This window comes from Sapajus apella, unplaced genomic scaffold, assembly GCF_009761245.1.
Source record: "Sapajus apella isolate SASKATOON/1434 unplaced genomic scaffold, GSC_monkey_1.0 scaffold20, whole genome shotgun sequence".
NCBI lineage: Eukaryota > Metazoa > Chordata > Mammalia > Primates > Cebidae > Sapajus > Sapajus apella.
This window is the reverse complement of record NW_022436960.1, coordinates 14471707-14496844: the sequence shown is the minus strand read 5'-3', so window position 1 is coordinate 14496844 and position 25138 is coordinate 14471707. Positions and strand designations below refer to the sequence as shown.

Genomic DNA, 25138 nt, shown 5'->3' with positions numbered 1-25138 from the left:
TCACCGCACTCCAGCCCAGGTGCAGAGTGAGACTCTGTCTCAAAGAAAAAAAAAAATTAGGTAAAAAGTTGGGAATGGGTTAGCAATGAAAATGAAGATAAGTCATCATACACTAGGAGGAAAAAGGAAATCTAATGTTCTCTCTCTGACAGAAACATTAAAGATAGGAAAAAAGGAGTATGTTATAGCTCACTATAGCTATAATATTTGATATTTTCAAAGCTAAGCAACTGCTTTGCTGTAAAGCTTAAAAAATAAGATAGATATCCATGTGGAATGATTTGGTCATTCTTGTGAGAAAATAAGGAAGTTAAATATGAATCTTCATTACCAAAGTTTTTGTTCTATTAGGTGGGAAACAGGTAAATTTTTACAGCTCATGGATATAAATTTAAAGAAAAGGGGGTTGGGGGAAAGTGGGCATAGTGACAAATTCCTCTAGTCTCACCAACTTGGGGGGCTGAGGTGGGAGGATGGTTTGAAGCCAGGAGTTGGAGGCTACAGTGAGCTATAAATCATGTCTGTGAATAGCTACTGCACTTTAGCATGGACCATATGGTAGAATCCCATCTCTAAAAACTAAACCAAAAAAATGGGACAGGGCAGAGATATATACATTAAATAGTTCTATATAAAGAAATTAGGCCCAAATAATAAAAACTTTATAATAAGTAATTAACATTTAAAATAACATAAATTATATATTCTTATTTTAAAATCTGAAGCATCAAAGAACTAAAAATTATGACCATTATCTATTCAAAGATCTAATGAGTACTTTAATTAAACTTTATAATTTTTCAACTTAAAATCTCCATAATTTCTTTGTATGTAAGTGGCTGGTTCTCTTTCTTTCAGCATGTCCTAATTTGAATCCATTCTTTCTTTCTAGATCAGTGATTCCCAGTGTTAGCGTCACATTAGAATCACCTAGGGAAATTATAAAATAGGATGCCTGGACTCCCAACTGAAATGAACTGAGACAATCTCTGAAGCATGAAGCCCGCCAGGTATTCAAATGAGTTTGATGCTCAGCAAGGGTTAAGAACTATTGTTCTAGAATCCAAATCAACATTGTCCAAAATAACTTTCAGTGATGATCACACACACACACACACACACACACACACACACGCACACACACAAACACTTTCACACGTGCATGCTTTCCAATACAGTAACCACTAAATACATAAGCAAATGAAATGTACTGCTAGTGTGAATGAGGAAATAAATTTTAAATTTCGTTTAACTAATTTATGTTTAAATAGCTACATATGGTTGTACAGTGAGTTCTAGATCATCTCTGGGACTTAATTTTCCTCGCACATATTGTCTACAAAGAGAACTATGTTACCATTCATCTAGCAAAGAAAAATAAATGTAACTCATTATAAAACTATAGTTTAGTTTGAGATGAGTTTTTTATAAAAACCTGAAAATGGAACCTTTAGCTTTATTTACAATATAAAATAGTAGTAAAATATCTTTATTGATGATTAATTTGTCAATCACTTATTAAGCACTTTATATCAAGTACTGTATCAAACATACTGTTCATCAAAGATGAACAAGATAAAAATCTCTACCTTCACAGTGCTTATATCATGTGCCTTAAAACCCGGCATACAGCCTTTTTGCTATTAAATATTTGTCAAAAAATAAATATGTACTTCTATCCATCAATCAAATCAATACCAGAATAACAAATCCAGAATTTCAGTAGCACTGAATGATGCACCGGGGAAAACGTGGATGGAGTTAAACATGTTGAAACAAAGAATGTGAACATAGAACATTAACTCACTAGGAATTAACTGTTATCAGGAACTGTTACATCAGACAGTGGAAGTAAACAAATTATTTCCAATTTGTTGCAATGATTTAAAAGTAACTCTAAACAAAATAATAAATATCAACACTGACTTTACAGGCTTCAAAACCTGAGCTGTAATTATAAAACAAAATCCAGAGCTTTCATAAGCTAAGTAAATAGTGGCTATCAAGGCTGAGGGAGAGACAGGGAGAGATTTGTTAAAGCATACATTATAACTAGATAGGAGGAATAAGTTCTACTGTTTATACCACTATACAATGACTATGGTTAATAAAAATATACCGTTTCAGATAGCTAGGAGGAGGATATTGAATGGTCCTAAAACAAAGAAATAACAAATGTTTGAGATGATAGCTAATTACCCTAATCTGATCACCACACATTTTTATGTAGCAAAAAATGGCTACATACCCATGAATATGTATTATTATTATTTGTCAAATAAAAAAAATTTTAAGGTTGAGGTCAAATCAGGTAGCAAATATAGAAAAAGGAAAAAACACTTTCAGAAAGCTGACCATGTGTTAGGCACTATGACAAGCACTTACATATATACTGCCTTATTTAATCATCAACTCTTTGAGGATGGTGACAGCAGTCACAGTTTTAAAATGTGAAAAATGCTCAAAGAGGTTAAATAACTCATACTAGGTTAAATAGCTAATAAATGACAAAGCCAGCTCTACTCATGTTGCTTCTCCCACACCATTCTATTTATGTAAATGAAAAACTCTTCAATTACTTTGTTTCCTATTCTCACATTTTACTTTGTAAGTGAAACATGAAAAGGCAGGATGGACACAATAAATCCTACCTGACTATAATTTTTTTTTGCGAAATGTGGCTTATTAATTTCCTATTCATACCTATATCCCTTACAATAACTCAAAGCAAATACATGTTTGACTGAACATCAGAACATTAAAAACATTGCCATTCAAAAAATAAGTACTATCAAAATTCTGAAAGTAGGCTAAATTGTTAACAGTGCAATATATACTTAGCAGCAAAGAACTAAACGTGACTATTATAAAACAAGACCCTTCTAGTACCTTGATATGTTTTACACCACAGCTGACAAGTTTATTTGGCTGGTACAAATCCCAAGAAATATCAAATATCTGCAAACAAATCAGATTCATAATTAAAATACTTATTTCCAGAGTCATTTAAAAATCCTGACCAGAAGACGAAACGGTCCAAACTCATATGATAAAAAATATTCCTCAATAAACAACCAGAATCCCACACTTAAAAATCTTATAAGAAATAAAGTAAATTTGAAAATGATAAGAAATAAAAACTCTGAGTATTTATGAACTTTATGAAACACTACTGGAGTAAAATTCAACACCTCTGTTTATTTTTAATATTTTTTAAAAATCCATAAATAACAAGAATAGTTGAACAGAATTAGGGCATGATGGGAGGTGCTTGCATAATTTCTACAGAAAAGAGATTCAGAATGGAACATGACACACAGCCTAGAAATTAGAAACATTTTTATAACTATCATACAGAACTATTTACATAAAGAATCCAAATACTGATTTTACAGTTTTTTTGTTTGTTTTGTTTGTTTGTTTTTTTACTGTTTAAAGGTCAAAGTTAACTTAAATTTGGGGGGTCTCCAGGCTTCATTATTTTCTAAAATTCCATAAATTCTAAACACATGCAACACATTTTGTTACAAAAGCAAACAAGCAAAAACTCAATGAAATAATATATGAATTAGAAACATGTAATTAAATAATGAAAGAAAAATTAACATTTAAAAAATAATTCATTTTGCTTTCTTGTAGTCTTAATGTTTCTTTGACACTTTATCAACCTACCGCTAAAAGGTTTACATTTTACTCTAAAAATTTACAAAGTGATACTCTTTAGTGATAATGAAGAATGAATATATATTAGTTAATATGTAACAACTCACCATAATACAGATTATATGAAAAACATAGCAATGCAACTTTGAAATATTCAACCACAAAAATACTTTTAAAAACTCCATTGAAGTGTCATATTTTATAATAATGGATCTATTTATTAAATTCCAAATAGTAATGTGCAAAGTGCTTTGATGTAAGCAGGTAAGAACATACCAGCTGTTTAATAAAATATATCCAACATTTTAATAATGGTTTAAATTGTGTGTGTATGTGTGTGTGTGTTTGTGTGTATATGTGTGTGTATAATAGGCTTCTCTGAGCATCTACTAAAAGCCAAATGTATTCTCCAAAATGCAAATATACACAAAATTTTCTACACAACTTTTATAGTCATAAATTCCCACAAAATAGAATCATTAACTATGCCTCTATGCTGGTTCAGGTTAGGATTTTACTACACATACATAAACAAAATTAGACACTTTTAGGAGTTTATGAGAACTTTTTTGATCTACGGCCATAACAATAGTTTAATATTTAATTAAAAGCTGGCTATGATATACTGTTTATATACAATTTGGAATGAGGAATACAGATTCCAACCAGTTGTCAGTTAAAAATGTTAGGTCTCTAAAAAATTGAATAGTAATACATAATACTAAATCCACACAAGCAACATCATTTTTCACCTTAGGTATGATACATATGTAACAAATTAGTGGTAAACCAAACTAAATAGACCCTAGGCTCAAACCACTCAATTTTTAAATGGAGATTTGAATAACGAGTGTCTGCATATGTCCAAAATCATCAAATTTCACACATTAAATAAGTGCAGCCCTTTGTGTATCAATTACATTTCAATAAAAGTGTTTTTAAAAATGGAAAGAAAATACATAGTTTTTACTGAAGCAAACACCAGGTTAAAAGTCTTATGCCAATGCTATTCATATCGATTCATGTTTCCTAGTACTACAACACATATGCACTCTAAGACTTTAAGAGTTTTTATATTTGTACAATTATTTACCAATTGTAAAATTTTAATTACATATGACCTATCTGGCAATAACAAAATACAGAAGAATAAAATCCCCTGAACTCTCCTCTGGTCTTTCCCTTCCAGTATTCATTAGAAATCTCAAAAGAGAATACTTACTCTATCTGTATGACCAGGAGCCATAGACAACATTTTTCCCCTTTTCCAGTCCCAAACACAAACTGCATTCTTTGAATCAAGTCCAACTGAAACCAAGCGCTGAATTATGTCCAAGAAATCCAGGAAGGAAGAAAAAGGCAAACAAATAAAAAAGAAACCAAATTATACATAGCAAATAAATTATACTCATGGGTTTTTATAAACATAAAACATACACACCTATATTTTATAGACCTCACACATGCTGAATGTATTTCATCTTGGTAGTATTTGGACATTTGTATAGATCTCCACATTATGAAACAGAAGAGAGACTTCCATTTCTAACAGTAGGATTGACAAAATATTCTAAATATACCTCCTGCCAAAAACCAAAAATACTAGATAAAATGTAAAATCATCTTTTTAAATGCACTGCTGAACTGTAGAAGAATTTTAAAAATCTAAGAACAAAACCAAAGTGATTTCCAGTGGGAAACCTGGAGGGTAAGAAAACATCTACATTTACTAGACTCTAAAGGCATCGGATCAATACCAGTACCCATGATTTTTGTGCTGTAGGCTGAAGAAGAATAGGAGATAAAGCCTAGGGCCTACCTAAGGTGGGGATTTGAATTGAAGACCACCTCTGATTAAAGCAGTAAACCTCTCAGAAACAATAAATAACCCCTTCCTAAAGAAAGGGAGGCAACTCATGAAGAGGGAGAAATACCTCCCTCAACATTTGTAACCACAAGCAGCCTTTACATGGTTGCTGGCCTAAATTCACATTAAACATGAATCCTTTAACTAGGAAATTTAATTCAAAGTAGTCTTCAGCGTTGGTTGTGTCTTCAAGCAACTTCAACATGCGGCCCAGACAAATATAAACGAAGTACTGAAACTTTAATCCATCCCTCAAAGAATTCCTACAGGTAGCAATTCAATAAAAATAAGCTATTAAAAAAAAAAAAAAGGCTGGGTGTGGTGGCTCACAGCTATAATCCCAGCACTTTGGAAGGCCAAGGCAGGTGGATTGCTTGAGGCCAGGAGTTCAAGACCAGCCTGCGCAGCACTGTGAAACTCTGTCTCTACTAAAATTACAAAAATTAGCTGAGTGTGGTGATGCATGCCTATACTTCCATCTACTCGGAAGGCTGAGGCAGGGTAATCAGTTGAACCCAGGAGGTAGAGGTTGCAGTGAGCTGAGATAGCTCCACTGTACTCTAGCCTGGGGGACAGAGTGAGACTCTGTCTCAAAAAATAAGACACTAAAAAAATAAACAAACCACCCCACTCACACACACAACACAACAAAATAAGAAACTATGAGTGACAATGGGCAAGTCACAACAAACAGCAAAGTCTGCCTTGAAAAAAATCAGATATGAAATTATTAGATAAATAACATAAAATAAGCTTAAGGTAAGTAAAGAAAAAAAATTAAGGATTCGAAATATCTGTATATGAGCAAAGAATATAACACTATAGAAAGCATCCAAGGAGACTTGAAGAAGCAAAAGGAACTTCCGGAAACAAAAAATAAATTAAAAACTCAATGGAAGAGTTAAATACCAGAATAGTTGGAGATGAAAACACAAAGTTGAAAAGAAAAGTGGATAGTGAGATGGAAAGTATGAGAGATGTTTAAAAACATAAAAGATGTACTTCTAGCCAGGAAGGAGTATCAAGGTCTGAACTTACCGCCCCCACCCCGCCCCCTGCCATAAACAGCTAGAAACTGTATGGAAAATGTTTTCAGACATTTGCAAAAGGAAGCAAAACACTGTGAACCCTGCATGGGGAAAACAAACAAGATAAGTCCTATAATCACCTTAGCTTCCATCTAGGAGGCAATTTCCAGACTATGGCACAGAAAGGTGGAAGAGTGCCCAATACATTTACTAATTTGGAAAAACAGCCTGGAGTTCAGAGAGGCCAAGATGGCTAGAATTTGCAGAGCAGGAAAAGAGCTCCAGTAAATCTATCTATAGCAAGATTTGAGAATATTAATCTCTGCATGCATAGGATGAAATCTATGAAGTCATGCAAAAAGAAATTCTAGAAAAAGAACAATTACTAGAATGCTAAAAGCAAAAAATTCTGAGATCACAAGGGTCCAGAATCACTCAAACTCTCAATAACCAGAATGGAGATATCTCTTTGAACTCACTGGGCAGTCATTAGGAATTGTGGGGGGCTGGAGGGTGTCATACCTTAATAATGAAGTTATACCAGTAATTCTAGAGGAAAACCTATTCTAGTGCTGCCCCTTGAAAGCAAGCTTTTCACAAAGATCAAACTGATTCATGGGAAACTTGACTGTTTGCCAGAACAGTGTCCATATACTTTAAAAGGATATAATAAAATTATTGGCATGTGAAGAAACAGGAAAATGTGTCTAATAACCCGGGGAAAAACAGTCAATAGAAATAGACTCACGAAACCCAGAGATGATTAAAATGAGGAGACATTGGCTGTGAAAATGAACATTTTCAAGACACTCAAGAATTATCTTACAGCAAACACACCAAGAATAAAAAAAAGAAAAGATATAAAAGAACAACATAGAAAATTGTTACATTATCTAAAATGAAAATTTACTCCAAAGGATTAACAGCAGCTTAGACAAAGATGAAAAGATAAATAAACTTGAAGGCATAGCAATAGAACCCAACCAAAATAAAGATTAACAGCAGCTTAGACAAAGATGAAAAGATAAATAAACTTGAAGGCATAGCAATAGAACCCAACCAAAATAAAGTACAGAAAGAAAAAGAAAAAAATAATTGACAGAGCTTCAATGGCCTGTAGGAAAATATCAAGTGGTCTAACATACAAGTAATTATGGTTCCAGAAGGAGAGAAAAAGATAGAAGAAAAAGAAAAAAAACTGCAGAAATAATAGTAAAAAGTTTCCTAAATCTGATGAAATTATAAATCCACAAATAGAAGATGCTCAACAAATCCCAAGCAGATAATCATTCACACAGAAAAAATACACATCAAGACACATGGCAAAAAACTGCTGAAGCCAGCACTAAAGAGAAAATTCTCAATAGCAGCCAGACAAAAAAGGGCAACCGCAGTATGGAGAAACAAAGATTTAAAAATTATCCTAGACAGCTCAAAGTGATGCAAGGTAGAAGACAATGGACAACTAGTTTAAAGTGCTGAGGCAGAAAAGAAGTCAACACAGAATTGTACTAAGCAAAAATATCCTTTGAAAACTGAGTCAGAACAAAGTCTTTTTTCAAGCAAACAAAAGCTGAGAAAATACATCATCGGTAAACCCGCACTACAAGATATAAGAAAAGTTTTCTCACACAGAAGGAAAATGATACCAAATAGAAACGATTTACACATGAGAGTGTCCAAGTGGTAAATATCTAAGACTTTTCTCATTAAAAAGATTTTAACAACTATTTAAGGCAAAAAAACCCCAGTTATTTTGGGGTTTTAAAATATGTAGACGTATTAATAAATGACAGTAGCACCATAAACAGAAGAAACAAAACAGCAGAATACACTTTTTCATATTCTTTCCAAATATACCTGAAACAACACGGAGATCACAATAATTTGGATCACAAAGTATCAATAAATTTTTGAAAATTAAAATACAGAGTATGTTCTCTGATAAAAACAGAATTAAATTAGAATAAAAGAAAATCTCCCAAATATTTGGAAATTAACAACATACTTCTAAGTAACTGAAAGATCAAAGAAGAAATAACAAGAAAAACGTGAGGAAAAACCCACAACACATATTGTGAAAAGTATTGGTTTAGAGCAGGGGTCAGCAAAATCCTGCCTTTACCTATGCTTTTGTAAATAAAGTTTTACTGGAATACAGCCACACTCATTCTTTCATGCATTGTCTATGACTGCTTTCACACTACAGTGCATAGCTCAATAGTTATAGCAAAGACCAAATGGCCCACAAAGCTTAAAATAGTAAATATTTTTCACTTATTATAGAAAGTTTATCGAACTGTGGTTTGGAACATGGATTCTGGTAGCAGATTGCCTAAGTTTGAGCATCATCTCTTACTAGCAGGGTGACTTTGGACAATTATTTAGCCTCTCTGTATCTTACTTTCTTCACCTATTAAATGGGGATATAAAAGTACTTCACAGGGGTCACTATGAGAATTAACAAATATACTATTTAAAGGTGTCAGAGTGCCTCATATAGAGTTAATGTTATGTAAATGTCTGCTTCATATCATTATTATTGCTATTAGTTTACTATAACCATAATTAAATGGGGACAAATAAAAGTACCTCACAGGTGTTACTATGAAAATTAACATACATACTACTTAAAGGAGTTAGAGTGCCTGGTATATGATTGATGTTACATAAATGTTTGCTTCATCTTATTATTATTATTAGTTTACCATAACCATAATTAGCTTTAAGAACCTATGCCCTCCAACTCTTCAAATGAGAAATGTCATCTAGTACTCAGATACAGTTTCTGCAAAGAAAGTTTCTACTACTTAAACTCCAAAATTGGTAGAATGAATAATTTATATAAGAAGATACAGAATACAGTTTGTTATGACTCTCCATCTAATCAAGCTAGCAGAAGGCCCAGAGAACAAGAGGAGATGATTTGTACCTCCTGAGAGTATTTACTATTTGGGAACCAAAGAGCATCAGCAAAAATCTAGCTAGAACAAAGATATCTACCTCTTGCTATCAGTATACTGTGTAGAGGTTAAAATTTCACAGGACAAGTATATTAAGTGAGGAAGAGCCAGAGAGATACTATTATCATTTCTCCTGATGTCTCTTCTGTCTGGCGTAGCACATAAAATACATACAGTAAAACACAATTGGCCAAAAACTTTAAAATTCCACGTATCCAAACAGAGCCTCAAGGCATCTAGTTCTATATAGGCAGTAACAAATTAGACTTGACAGCGTTTCCTTCATAGCCTTGATAAACGTATTATGGCCCAAACCAACAACCCTGCGCAGCAACAGACAGGATGAGGTAGAAACAACAAAGCAAATACTACCTCCTCTTCTAGCTTTCCATCATTTTTTTACTTTATCAATTTTTTTCCTTTTAACCCAGACTAGGGAGGTGAGAAAGATTAAAGAAAGTTGGAAGCAAAAGTAACGCTTCATCTATATCTCGGAGGACAGAGTCAGAGACAGTCTGTAGAATAGAAAGTACATTTCAGAACAAAGGACCTCAAGATTAGAGAGATCATGGTGTCAAGAGAGTGCCAGTAATTCAATGCAGGGGAGGGAAGGAGTGCCAATTGGAAAGTGGCAAAAGACAAGGCTGGAGAGGTAGGGCAGAAGCCAAGAGAAAGAGGTTTGTTTTTTTGATAGAATAAAGAGAGAATAGAATTCAGTTTTAAATATATAAAATGGAATATCTACAGGACATTCAAGTGTGATATTTAGAGTTGAGAAGAGAAGCCAGAGCCATTGTTAGCTTATATGGAAGTTAAAGTCATGGGCCTATATACTCACCGAGAGAATGTAAGTAAAGTGAAAAGGAAGGAAGGCTATAGACTCTTGAAGAACACTGGTATTTAAGAAGCAGACAAGGAAAGACTCCTTTAAAGAAGTAATAATAATCAGAGAGAAAGAAAACCAGATAAAGAAGCCTTCCTAAATTCCTCCCTGATCCTATTCCCAGACAAAATCTTGTGTCCATTAACTGAATTGGAAGTATTCATTAAAAATTCTAGCATATCAAATATTTAAATAAGAACAATTTCCAATACACACTAGAAGCATCCCATGAGTTTCTGCAATTGTGAAACAAAGTCAAATAAAGGTTGATTAAACTGAAAAGATTCTAGTATAGGGGCCAGTGTGATCTCAGTGTTCATTATGTAAGAACTAACCATTATAATGTTAAATGTAATATCTCAATTTTTACAGAAGATACAGGATCTGGCAGAGCAACAGAAGAGGACAAAATTCAAGAATAATAAAAAGGCATTAGAGATATGTCTAGATATCAAGAGATTACTAAAAGGCCCTTGGAAAAACCAGTGAACCTTCCTCCTTCAATATTTTTGCAACACTGACCCTCTTTATAATCAAGTGCCAAAAGTCAATGGCAAACTGATGCATTTTATTTTGTATCAGCATATAATTGAAAAAATTAGGTTTAAAAAGCTTTATTTTACTTCATACTACAAATTAGCAGAATTGTAGCTGTAACTTAGATTGTTAATTATGAGAAATATGTTTTTATAGATTATGGTTACATTTTCAAGGTAAAGTACCAATTAAATTTCCCATATGCCTATCCCCTCTCCCATTTACTATAAAATTTTAGTTCCTGTTTGATGTGGATTTACATAAATAGCCTTTTGGGGCCCTAATTATCTTCAGTAAGGGAGGAGGAAGAAGGGAGGAGGAGGAGGAGAAGAAGGAAGAAGGAGAAGGAAGGAGGAGGAAGGAGAAGGATGAAGGAGAAGGAAGAAGAAGAAGAAAGAAGAAGAAAGAAGAAAGAAGAAGAAGAAGAGGAAGAAGAAGAAAGCTTCTGGAAAAAGAACAGCATTTCCACTAACTAGGAAACTTATTCATTGTATAAACCTTAAATAATCACTTGGAGTGTATGATCTAGTAGAAAAAGAAAAATATATACATTATTTTCTATTTGGCATCTCATAGACAGTTTATAGATAAAAGCAAATAGTTATGTTCTCTCAAATATATTTTTCAAGTTAAAGAAGTTTTTCATTAACAAATTTCATACTCTCAATCTTCAGTTGGTAGTAGTTCCTTATATTAGCTTTAATTGTACTTAAAATTGACGAACTTCTTTTGAAATAGAAATAACCACCTCCTAAGTTACACGTTTAGGAGGCAGAAGAGAACTGCTGTTAAAAAACATGAGTTTGGTATATGACTGACCTGGGTTCCTGCTCTGGCTCCATTTACTAGCTGTGTAACCTGAAGTAAATTATTTAACCTCTCTGTTTCTTTATCTGTAAAACAGAGATAATAATAGCATCTATTCCATAGGGTTGTTGGCAGGATTCAATGAGATAATGTAGGCTTAGCATAATGCCTGGCACTCAGTACATGCTCAACACCTTTAGCTATTATGTTTTTATGAACTTAAAATTTTAAGTAATATATTCTCATGAAGATCTATGATAATGAAATACATGTACCCAAGACTTTTCTTATAAGTTGCTCAAAATAAGTGAAACTAAACACTTTCAACTAGCAAAAGCTATGGGCATGATTTCTCCTTATATATAAAAGAAATTTCTCAGCAAGCCAATATACGACACTTAGAAAGGACAAATTTAAAGTTAAGAAAATATCTGTATTTAATGTTATAGATGCTTATAATTAAAATAGCTTGAATTTTGTAACACCTTAAATGTTAAGTGATTTTTTAAAAATTACTTTGTAGGTTTTATAATATTTTATGCTCCTATGAAATAGGTAAATATTATTTCCTTTAAAAAAGAAAATTCTGACAGAACATTAAAAGACTTGAAAAATGATAGCAAAAACATGAATTAAGTCTCTGCAATTGCCAATCACTGCTATATAGTGATAAACCTAGAAGCACATTTTTTTTTCCCAAATAAGAGACTCCAATTAAGTCTTTATAGATTCCATACCAGAAAGTCATCTCTTACTAATATGGACAGGAGGCAGGGAAATACTGGGGAGAAGAGGGTGGAGTCCCTGGCAAGGGCTCCACCCTCAAGCCTAGACCCCTGGCCCTAAATGAGAACATACATTCCTGTTTTCCTGCCCAAATGTTGCCTTTGCCAAAATCACCCTGGCCCACCACACCCCCCACCCGTACCCATAAAAACCCAAACTTCACTGGCAGAGGAGCAAAACAGCAACACAGGGAGGGAGAGAAGAGAAGAAGTGTATGAACATCAAGAGGAGTTTGGCTGGGGATGATCAGGGGGAAGACTATTTTCCTATTCCACCCTCTTTCCAGTTCCCCATCCCACTGACAGCCACTTCCATTGCTCAATAAAATACTCCACATATACCACCCTTCAATCTGTTTTGTGTGACCTGGTTCTTCCTGGATGCTGGACAAGAATTTGGGATGCACTTAAGCCACCCACGGTTAGCAAAGCTAAAAGAGCACTGTGTGTAACATACACCCTCTGGGGCTCCAGAGGTTGTGGATAATCCCTAGATGCTACCATGGGCAAGCCAGGAGCCAAAGGCACTCACTCCAGGTTCTGCAACTTCTTACCTGTGTGCTAACCTTTCTAAAAGGGGTTTGAGCTGGGCAGCCAAGTAAATGAGCCACACCTTGTTACAAGCCTTATGAAAGGGTCAAGGAACTCTCTCATCTCATTACCAGAAAGTCATATTAACCTAGGCTACTCAAAGAAGCTATTCCTCAGAGTAATATATAAAAACATCTACTGGCTATTATGTTTAAGGGGATAGAACACACTGTAATTTGTTTCTGTAAAATCGAGATCTATAAAACTAATTTTATAAATTAAAAAGCAAATACTGTTCTGAAATTTAAAATGATTTTAAACTCTAATTTTAACATAAAACTTTTAAATATTATAAATGAACATACCTGTAAGATCCAACTTTTTACTGGTAACTTTAAAAGCATTTTTAGGTATAACAATTTCCATAAAAGGACCACAAAAAAAAGCCCTTGGCTTATTTAACTTTTTAAAATCATTGACTAGAAGTAGATAATTTAGAAACTGATTAGTCAGTTGAGTGATAATTATATCCTTAAGTTGTGAACTCTGATTTCATATAAAAAATAACTCATAGGAATTGTTCCATTATATTCAATAAAAATATAATTTTAACAGACCTTTAAGGTAACTGGAAATTGAAATATAGGCTGGGTGCAGTGGCTCATGCCTGTAATTCCAGCACTTTGGGAGGTCAACAACACTAGAAGATAGCTTGAGGCCAGAAGTTTGAGACAAGCCTGGGCAACACAGATCCCACCTCTATCCAAAAAAAAAAAAAAAAAAAATCAGCCAGGCATGATGGTATGTGCCTGTATTCCTAGCTTCCCAGGAGGCTGAGCAAGAGGACTGTTTGAGCACAAGAGTTTGAGGCTGCAGTGAGCTATGATCATGTCACTGCACTCCAGCCTGGGCAGCAGAGTGAGACCCTGTCTCTAAAAACTAAAAAATTATAATAAAATATATACAGCTTTCTAAGAAACTTAATTTTCCTAAGATATCATCCATCTGTCCTATCAAAATACCCTAGCTTGAAAGAGTTATATAGAAAAATTTCTATAATAACCAGGTAATATTCTACTATATCAAAATCTCTTTGGCTTTCAAGGTAGTAAGTAATTCAATTGAGAAAGTTCTTGATATGATTAAATAAAAACCCCACTGTTATATATCAACCACCCACCCCACCTATCCACCTCCACCTTTGGACAAACACTTTTCATCAAATGCTGTTCGATTTAATATTTACAGATTTATAATCATTTGCTGTAACATACTTTTACAATTTAGAAAAAAATGAAAAAACTGTCACATACCTGTCCATCTAAGTCAAACGCCAAGCAAGCTATACCATGTGTATGAACATCCTTTAAAACTGATACGGTCTGCACAGTGTATGAATCCCAAATACAAATATAAGGTTCTTTCCCAACTTGTCCTGTTGCTACCAACACTCGTTCAGGGTGCAATGCAAGGCTGTAAAATAAGGAAATAAATATTATTAAAAATTGTTTATACAGATTTTCTAGTATTTGGTAGATGTAATACATATATACCAGTATAAACATTAGACTTTATCCATTTTAGACAATTTGTATTTATTTTTATTATTTTTGTTGAGACGAAGTCTCGTTCTGTCAGCTAGGCTGGAGTGCAGTGGTGTGATCTCAGCTCACTGCAACCTCCATCCCACCAGGTTCAAGTGATTCTTGTGTCTCAGCCCCCCAAGTAGCTAGGATTATCGGCACCCACCACCACACCTGGTTAATTTTTGTATTTTTAGTAGAGATGCGGTTTCTTCTTGTTGACCAGGCGAACTCCTGACCTCAAGTTATCCGCTCACTTCACCCTCCGAAAGTGCTGGGATTACAGCTGTGAGCCACCATGGCTGGCTGATAATTTGGATTTAAAATAAATAACTTCTATAAAAATCCACACTAACAGTTACTACTTCATAGACTATCTTATGAACAGTTAATGAAAAGCTAATTATACCCTTCATAATCCATGTAATATATTGTATGTAGACTTCTCAAGAAAATAACTCTAACAAGAGATCGACTGGATCACAGCAACAAATCAGTAGCCTTTTCCTCATTTAGTATTCACCTGTTTTCAAGACTCCTTTCCCATTTAACTATACCTTTTATTGGATAAAGTCAGACCAAATCTTAATGTCTAAACATGGCATTTAATAGCACCTCCTACTATAATGCTAATTCTTAAATTATAAATCCCATTTTAAGAAACAGAAAGGTCACCTATAATTCACAGAAAATAATCTATGAGTCTCTTAAAAACAAGACAAAAACCTAACAGTTGGTAATGATTTAGGTACATTAGCAGAAGGCAGGGAAAAATATAAATTTCTGTTTAATAACTTTTTCTGTATGTTGATATAGAATATCAGATTTGCCTTCGAGATGAAAAAGAAAATCACTCCTGGCATCAGGGTGGAGAATCAACTAAAAGGAGAAAAGTAGGAGGATATTAAAACAGAATCAAGGCTGGGTGTAGTGGCTCATGCCTATAACACCTGTGCTTTGAGAGGCCAGGAGTTGAAGATCAGCCTGGGAGACACAGCAAGCCCTTGTCTGTACACACACAAAAAAATTTTAATTAGCCAGGCAGGTAGCACACCCCTCTATTCCCAGCTACTTGGGAATACTGCCTGAACCTAGGAGTTCAAGGCTGCAATGAGCTAAGTCTGCACCACTGCATTCCAGCCTGGGCTTCTGAGCCAGATCCTGTCTCTAAAGTAAACAAAGACAAAATTAACAGACTGGATGCAGGGGACAAGGGGAAGATAGGGGTCTGAGATGACTCTTGGTTTCTGGCTTAGACATTTGAATCGTTTGGGGTGGTAATCATCAAGTCAGGGAATACTAAAGGAATAATCAATGGGAGAGAGTATGTGTGGGAATACCAGGTTGGTTCAACATATGAAATCAAGAAATATGGCATATTAACAGAATAAAGGACAAAAAACTCCCTTATATGTTTACCTCAATAGACACAGAAAAATTATTGGACAAAATCCAATCCCTTCATGATAAAAACACGTAACAAACTACAAACTGAAGGAAACTTCCTCAAACCAACAAAGGACCTCTACATAAACCCACACCTAATAACGTATAATGATGAAAGCCTGAAAGCTCTCCCACTAAGTAAAGGGGAAAAACAAGGATGTCAGTTCTTGCCACTCATTTAACTTGGTCATAGACATTCTAGCCAAAAAAAAAAAAAAATAGCCCAGGAAAAGGAATAAAAAGTAAAAGTAAAGATCTCTACTGGCAGATGACATGATCATAGACACAGAAAATCCTAAGGAATCCACAAAGAAACAACCAAAAAATGAAGAGCTAGTATGAGTTCAGCAAGGTTGTAGGATATAAGATCAACATAAAAAATCTACTGCATTTCTATACACTAGCAAAGAACAATCAAAAAATTTAAGAATATAATCCCACTTACAGTAACATCAAGAGGAGTAAAACATTTAGGAATAAATTAAACAAAGTACAAAATTTGTACACTGAAAAGTACAAAACCCCACTGTGGGACATTTAAAAAGATCTAAATAAATGGAAAGACATCTCATGTTCTAGGCTTAGATGAATGTAATATTTGTAAGATCGTAATACTTCTCAAATTGATCTATAGAGTCAACACAATCCTTGTCAAAATACTAGTGGTCTTTCTTGAAGAACTGACAAGCTGATTCTAAAATTCAGAAAGACTCAGAATAGCCAGAACTATCCTGAAAAACAAGAACAAAGTTGGAAGAATCACACTTTCCAATTTTGAAACTTACAAACTTACTACAAAACTACAGTAATCAAGACAGTGTGGTACTGGCATAAGAATATGCAGATCAATGAAACAGGATCAAAAGTCCAGAAGTAAACCCATAAATTTGTGGTCAGCTGATTTTAATAAGGGTGGTGCCAAGACAATTCAATGGGGGAGAAAATGGTCATTACAACAAATGGTACTGGGACACCTGAATATCGATCCACATACAAAAGAATAAATTTGGACCCATACATCAAACCGTATACAAATGTCAATTCAACATGGATCAGAGGCTAAAATAATTGTTAAAACTCTTGGAAGAAAACATAGGTATAAATCTTACTGATCTTAGATGAAGCAATGGTTTCTCACCAAAGCATTAGTGACAAAAGAAAAAAAGCAGATAAAATGGACTTAATCAAAATTAAAAACTTTTATGCTTTAAAGGACAACCATCAAGAATATAGTAATGCAACCCAGAATGGGAGAAAATATTTGCAGAGCACATATCTGATAAGGGATTTGTATTAAGAAAATATAAAGAATTACTACAAATCAACAATAAAACTACAAATAATTCAGTTTTTTAAATAAAGGATTTTAACAGACATTTCCCCAAGGAAGATATACAAAAGGCACATAAAAAGATAGTCAATGGCCAGGCGTGGTGGCTAAAGCCTGTAATCCCAGCACTTTGGGAGGCCGAGGTGGGCAAATCATGAGGTCAGGAGACCAAAACCACCCTGGCTAACACGGTGAAACTCTGTCTCTACTAAAAATACAAAAAAATAAGCCAGGCGTGGTGACACGCACCTGTAATCTCAGCTACTCGGAAGGCTGAGGCAGGACAATCACTTGAACTCAGGTGGCGGAGGTTTCAGTGAGCCAAGATTGCGTCACTGCACTCCAGCCTAGGCAACAGAGTGAGACTTCATCTCAAAAAAAAAAAAAAAAAAAAAAAAATTTCATTTTTTCCTCTCTTTCTCTCTTTCCTTCCTTTCCTTGCTTTCTTCCTTTCTCTCTCTCTCTCTCCTTTCTATTTATTTATTTGAGACAGGGTCTCACTCTGTCACCCTGCTATAGTAACACAATCACCACTCACTATAGCCTCGACCTCCTAGACTCAAGCCTCATCTTCCTGCTTTAGCCTCTCAAGTAGCTGAGACTACAGATGGGTGCCACCACACCTGGCTAATTTTTTTTTTTGTAGATATGGGGTCTCCCTATGTTACCCAGACTGATCTCAAACTATTGTGCTTAAGAGACCTTACCACCTCAGGCTCTCAAAATGCTGGGATTACAGGCATGAGCCACTACTCCCAGTCCACTTCTATAGATGGAGTTTTGCTCTTGTTGCCCAGGCTGGAGTGCAATGGCACAATCTCAGCTCGCTGCAACCTCTGCCTCCTAGGTTCAAGCAATTATCCTGTCTCAGCCTCCCAAGTAGCTGAGATTACAGGCATGCACCACCACTCCCAGCTAATTTTTTCGTATTTATAGTAAAGACAAGGTTTCACCATGTTGACCAGACTGGTCTCAAACTCCTGACCTAAGGTGATCCACTGCCTTGGCCTCCCAAAATGCTGGGATTAGAGGCATGAGCCACAGTGCCTAATCCACTTCTCTATTTTATAAGCAGAAAATATGAAGTATTGACAAATGTATGGAAAAATTGTAACACTTAAACATTGCTGTGGGATTATAAAATGATCCAGACTCTTTGGAAAACCATTTGGTAGCTACCCAGAAAGCTAAAAAAAAAGTTACTGTATGATCCAGCAATTCTATTCCTAGATGTATTCCCAAAAGGAATGAAAACATATGTTCACACAAAACTTGTACACAAATGTTCACAAGCAGTATTCTTTATAATGGCCAAAAAGCAGAAACAATCCAAATGTCTGACTGAATCATAAATAAAATGTGGTATCCACACAATAAAAATGACAAAAGGAATAAAGTGTTGATACATGCTACAACATGGATGAACCCTGAAAACATTATGCTAAGTGAAAGAAAACAGACATATAAGGGCCACATGTTGTATTAATCCATTATGAAATGTCCAGAAACACAAATCCATAAAGAAAGCAGATTAGTGATTGCCAGGGGCTGGAAGGAGAGGAGAATGGATAAGGACTGCTAATTTTTTAGGGGTGATAAATATTCTGAAATTAGATAGAAGTGATGTTTGCAGAACTTTGTGACTATACTAAAAATCACTGAATTGTACACTTAAGGTGTAAATTTTATACTATATGAATCACATCTCAGTTTTTAAAAAGTGAAAAAAAATACTGACATTACAGTCTGTATATATCTTTTTTTGTTTTTCAGAATTTTTTTTTATTCTACCTTAAGTTCTGGGGTACATGTGCAGATCATGCAGGATTGTTGCATAGGTACACACATGCCATGGTGGTTTGTTGGCGTCTCCAACCCCCTGTCACCTACATAGGGCATTTCTCCCAGTGTTATCCCTCCCCAACCTCCCCACCCCACATTGTCCCTCCCCAAGCCCCCACCCTCCAATATACCCCAAAGTGTGATGTTCCCCTCCCTGTGCTCATGTGTTCTCACTGTTCAACACTCACCTATGAGTTTCCCGAGAATATGCAGTGTTTGGTTTTCTGTTTTTGTGTCAGTTTGCTGAGGATGATGGTTTCCAGATTCATCCATGTCCCTACAAAGGACACGAACTCATCGTTTTTTATGGCTGCCTAGTATTCCATGGTGCCACATTTTCCTTGTCCAGTCTATCACTGATGGGCATTTGGGTTTGTTCCAGGTCTTTGCTATTGTATACAGTGCTGCAATGAACATATGTATGCACGTGTCTTTATAGTAGAACGATTTATAATCCTTTGGATATATACCCAGTAATGAGATTGCTGGGTCAAATGGAATTTCTATTTCTAGGTCCTTGAGAAATTGCCACACTGTCTTCCACAATGGTTGAACTAATTTACACTCCCACCAACAGTGTAAAAGGGTTCCTATTTCTCCACATCCTCACCAGCATCTGTTGTCTCCAGATTTTTTAATGATCGCCATTCTAACTGGCGTGAGATGGTATCTCAGTGTGGTTTTGATTTGCATTCCTCTAATGACCAATGATGAGTATTTTTTCATGTTTGTTGGCCTCATATATGTCTTCTTTTGAAAAGTGTCTGTTCATGTCCTTTGCCCACTTTTGAATGGGTTTGTTTGCTTCTTGTAAATCTGTTTTTGTTCTTTGTAGATTCTAGATATTAGCCCTTTGTCAGATGGGTAGATTGCAAAAATTTTTTCCCATTCTGTTGGTTGCCGGTTCACTCTAATGATTGTTTCTTTTGCTGTACAGAAGCTCTGGAGTTTAATTAGATCTCATTTGTCTATTTTGGCTTTTGTTGCCAATGCTTTTGGTGTTTTAGTCATGAAGTCCTTGCCTATGCTTGTGTCCTGAATGGTTTGCCTAGGTTTTCTTCTCGGGTTTTTATGGTGTTAGGTCGTATGTTTAAGTCTTTAATCCATCTGGAGTTAATTTTAGTGTAAGGTGTCAGGAAGGAGTCCAGTTTCTGTTTTCTGCACATGGCTAGCCAGTTATCCCAACACCATTTATTAAACAGAGAATCCTTTCCCCATTGCTTGTTTTTTTCAGGTTTGTCAAAGATCAGATGGTTATAGATGTGTGGCGTTGCCTCCAAGGCCTCTGTTCTGTTCCATTGGTCTATATCTCTGTTTTGGTACCAGTACCATGCTGTTTTGATTACTGTAGCCTTGCAGCATAGTTTGAAATCAGGCAGCGTGATGCCTCCAGCTTTGCTCTTTTTGCTTAGGATTGTCTTGGCTATGCGGGCTCTCTTTTGGTTCCATATGAAGTTTAAGGTGGTTTTTTCCAGTTCTGTGAAGAGGGACATAGGCAGCTTGATGGGGATAGCACTGAATCTATAAATTACTTTGAGCAATATGGCCATTTTCACAATATTGATTCTTCCATGAGCATGGAATGTTCTTCCATCTGTTTATAACCTCTCTTATTTCCTTGAGCAGTGGTTCATAGTTCTCCTTGAAGAGGTCCTTTACATCCTTTGTTAGCTGTATTCTTAGGTATTTTATTCTCTTTGTAGCAGTTGTGAATGGGAGTTCACTCTTGATTTGGTTCTCTTTTAGTGGGTTATTGGTATATAGGAATGCTTATGATTTCCGTACATTGATTTTGTATCCTGAGACTTTGCTGAAGTTGCTTAGCAGTTTCAGATTTTGGGCTGAGACAATGGGGTCTTCTAAATATACAATCATGTCATCTGCAAATAGAGACAATTTGATTTCCTCCTTTCCTAACTGAATATCATTTATTTCTTTTTCTTGCCTGATTTCTCTGGCTAGAACTTCCAATACTATATTGAGTAGGAGTGGTGAGAGAGGGCATCCTTGTCTAGCGCCTGATTTCAAAGGAAATGCTTCCAGTTTTTGCCCATTCAGAATGATATTGGCTGTGGGTTTGTCGTAAATAGCTTTTAGTATTGACCTGGTATCCTGCAGCCATGATAAATTCACTGAGTTTTAGGAGTTGTGTTTTTTTGTGTGAATTTTTAAAAAATAAATTATTTGGAATTTTCTATGTAGGCAATCATATTGTCTAAGAATAGAGACAACTTCTTTCTTTTCTTTCTATAAACCTTTTCTTCTTATTTCTTGTCTGGCTGTGCTGGTTTGAAATCTAGCAGCACGTTTATTTTTAATTTGCTTATTATACTTTAAGTTCTGGGATACACGTGAAGAACATGCAGGTTTGTTGCATAGGTATACACGTGCCATGGTAGTTTGCTGTACCCATCAACCCAACATCTACATTAGGTATTTCTCCTAATGCTATCCCTCCCCTTGTCCCTCATTCCCCAGTAGGCCCCTGTGTGTGATGCTCCTCTCCCTGTGCCCGTATCTTCTTATTTTTCAACTCCCACTTATGAGTGAGAGCATGCGGTGTTTGGTTTTCTGTTCCTGTGTTAGTTTGCTGAGAATGATGGTTTCCAGCTTCATCCATGTCCTTGCAAAGGAAATGTACTCGTATTCTTTTTTATGGCTACATACTATTCCATGGTGTATATGTGCCACATTTTCTTTATCCAGTCTATCACCGATGGGCATTTGGGTTGGTTCCAAGTCCTTGCCATTGTGAATAGTGCTGCAATAAACATATGTGTGCATGTGTCTTTATAGCAGAATGATTTCTAGTGTTTTTAAAATTGCATTTTAGGTTTTGGGGTACATGTGGAGAACATGTAAGATTGTTGCATAGGTACCTACATGTCCCTACAAAGAACACGAACTCATCGTTTTTTTATGGCGGCACAGTATTCCATGGTGTATATGTGCCACATTTTCCCTGTCCAGTCTATCATCAATGGGCATTTGGGATGGTTCCAAGTCTTTGCTATTGTAAACAGTGCTGCAATGAACATTCGTGTGCATGTGTCCTTATTATAGAATGATTTATAATCCTTTGGATATATACCCAGTAATGGGATTGCTGGGTCAAATGGAATTTCTATTTCTAGGTCCTTGAGGAGTTGCTTTTTGTTTTGTTTTGTTTTCCGAGACAGTGTCTCGCTCTGTCACCCAGGCTGGAGTGCAGTGGTGCAATCGCAGCTCACTGTAACCTCCACCTTCCAGGTTCAAGTGATTCTCCTGCCTCAGCCTCCTGAGTAGCTGAGATTACAGGTGAGCACCATCACGCCCAGCTAATTTTTGTATTTTTAGTAGAGACTGGTCGTGAACTCCTGACCTCGTGATCCACCCACCTTGGCCTCCCAAAATGCTGGGATTACAGGCGTAAGCCACTGCGCCCAGCTTATAGTAGAATGATTTCTAATCCTTTGGGTATATACCCAGTAATGGGATTGCTGCGGCAAATGGTATTTCTAGATCTAGATCATCAAGGAATCACCACCCTGTCTTCCACAATGGCTGAACTAATTTATACTCCCACCAACAGTGTAAAAGTGTTCCTATTTCTTCACATCCTCTCCAGCATCTGTTCTTACCTGACTTTTTAATGATCACGATTCTAACTGGCATGAGATGGTATCTCATTTGGTTTTGATTTACATTTCTCTAATGATCAGTGATGAGTTTTTCATATGTTTGTTGGCCACATAAATGTCTTCTTTTGAAAAGTGTCTATTCATATTCTTCGCCCACCTTTTGATGGGATTGCTTTTTTTCTTGTAAATTTGTTTAAGTTTCTTGTAGATTCTGGATAGTAGCCCTTTGTCAGATGGATAGATTGCAATTTTTCTCCTATTCTGTAGGTTGCCAGTTCATTCTGATGATAGTTTCTAAATATATATGCAGCCAATACAGGAGCACCCAGATTCATAAAGCAAGTTCTGAGAGACTTACAAAGAGATTTAGGCTCCAACACAATAATAGTGGGAGACTTTAACACCCCACTGTCAATATTAGACAGATCAATGAGACAGAAAAATAATAATGATACTCAGGACTTGAACTCAGCTCTGGATCAAGTGGATCTAATAGGTATCTACAGAACTCTCCACCCTAAATCAACGGAATATACATTCTTCTCAGCACCACACAGCACTTATTCTAAAATTGACCACATAATTGGAAGTAAAACATTCCTCAGCAAATGTATAAAAAAACAGAAATCATAATAAACAGTTTCTTAGACCGCTGCAATCAAATTAGAACTCAGGATTAAGAGACTGACTCAAAACCACACAACTACAAAAAAGCTGAACAACCTGCTCATGAGTGACTACTGGGTAAGTAACAAAATTAAGGCAGAAATAAATAAGTTCCTTGAAACCAATGACAACAAAGACACAACATACCAGAATCTCTGGTACACAACTAAAGCAGTGTTTAGAGGGAAATTTACAGCACTAACTGCCCACAGGAGGAAGCAGGAAAGATCTAAAATTGACACCCTAATATTACAATTAAAAGAACTAGAGAAGCAAGAGCAAACAAACTCAAAAGCTTGCAGAAGACATGAAATGACTAAGATCAGAGCAGAACTGAAGGAAATAGAGCCACAAAAAATCCTTAAAAAAATCAGTGAATCCAGGAGCTGGTTTATTGAAAAGATTAACAAAATAGACCGCTATCCAGACTAATAAAGAAGAAAAGACAGAAGAATCAATTAGACACAATAAAAAATGATAAAGAGGATATCACCACGATCCCAAAGAAATACAAACTACCATCAGAGAATACTGTAAATACCTCTATGCAAACAAACTAGAAAACCTAGAAGAAATGGACAAATTCCTAGACACATACACCCGCCCAAGATTAAACCAGAAAGAAGTCGAATCCCAAAACAGACCAATAACAAGTTCTAAAATTGAGGCAGTAATTAATAGCCTACCAACCAAAATAAGCCTAGGAGCTCACAGATTCACAGCTGAATTCTACCAGAGGTACAAAGAGGAGCTGGTACCATTCCATTTAAAACTGTTCCAAACAATAGAAAAAGAGGGACTCCTCCCTAACTCATTTTATGAGGCTGGCATCATCCTGATACCAAAAGTTGGCAGAGACACAAAACAAAAAGAGAAAATTTCAGGCCAATATTACTGATGAACGTCAATGTGAAAATCCTCAATAAAATAGCAGGATGTTAAATTAGAAGTGACAGGAATTGAGACTCTTGTCTTTTTCCTGATTTTACAAGGAAAACATTCAGTCTCTCATCATTAGGCATAAACTTAGATGCAGGTTTTTTACACATGCTTTTATAGCTGGGTTAAAGAAGTGGCCTTCTAGTCCTAGTTTGCTAAGCATTAAAAAAAATATGAATAGGTATTACATTCTGTCAAATGCTTTTCCTGTATCTACTCAGATAGTCATCTGGTTTTTCTTCTTTAGTCTGATAATACAGGGAATCACACTGATTTTCAAATATTGAACCAGCCTTGTATTCCTGGAATGAACCCTACCTGTTCATAACATATGATCCTACTGATAGATTTCATTTGCTTATTAGCTTATTTTGTTAAGAATTTTTACATCTATGTTAATGAGGGACATTAGCCTGTAGTTTTTCTTCAAATGTTTGTCTGGATTTTCTATTAGAGCGATTTCAGCCTCATAAACACGGTTGAGTAGTCCTTCCTCTTCTATTTTCTATAAGCAATTGTGTGGAATTGGAATCATTTCTTCTTGTGAGTTTGACATCTTTCAAAGGAATAGTTCCTTTCATCTCAGTTGTCAAATGCATAAGTTGTTTATAGTAACACCTTATTCTCCTTTTAAGGTCTTTAGGTCAG

General features: G+C 35.5%; 1 protein-coding gene across 11 annotated transcripts in view; it reads right to left on the bottom strand.

The window, feature by feature from the left end:
• Positions 1-25138, bottom strand: part of EML5 (EMAP like 5) — a 185737-nt gene that overhangs the window by 132118 nt on the left and 28481 nt on the right. For 10 of the 11 annotated variants that reach the window (XR_004271749.1, XM_032287666.1, XM_032287665.1 and 7 more), the window contains exons 2-4: positions 14378-14537; positions 4886-4984; positions 2890-2958 (exon numbers count right to left, since the gene is read on the bottom strand). Coding sequence is in view for 10 of the 11 variants with exons in the window: in XM_032287666.1 (XP_032143557.1) it covers positions 2890-2958; positions 4886-4984; positions 14378-14537 (328 nt within the window). In the remaining variant the exon portion in view is untranslated. Of the gene's footprint in view, positions 1-2889; positions 2959-4885; positions 4985-11760; positions 11818-14377; positions 14538-25138 lie in introns of those variants that run through there. The other variant, XM_032287671.1, reaches the window with a different exon arrangement.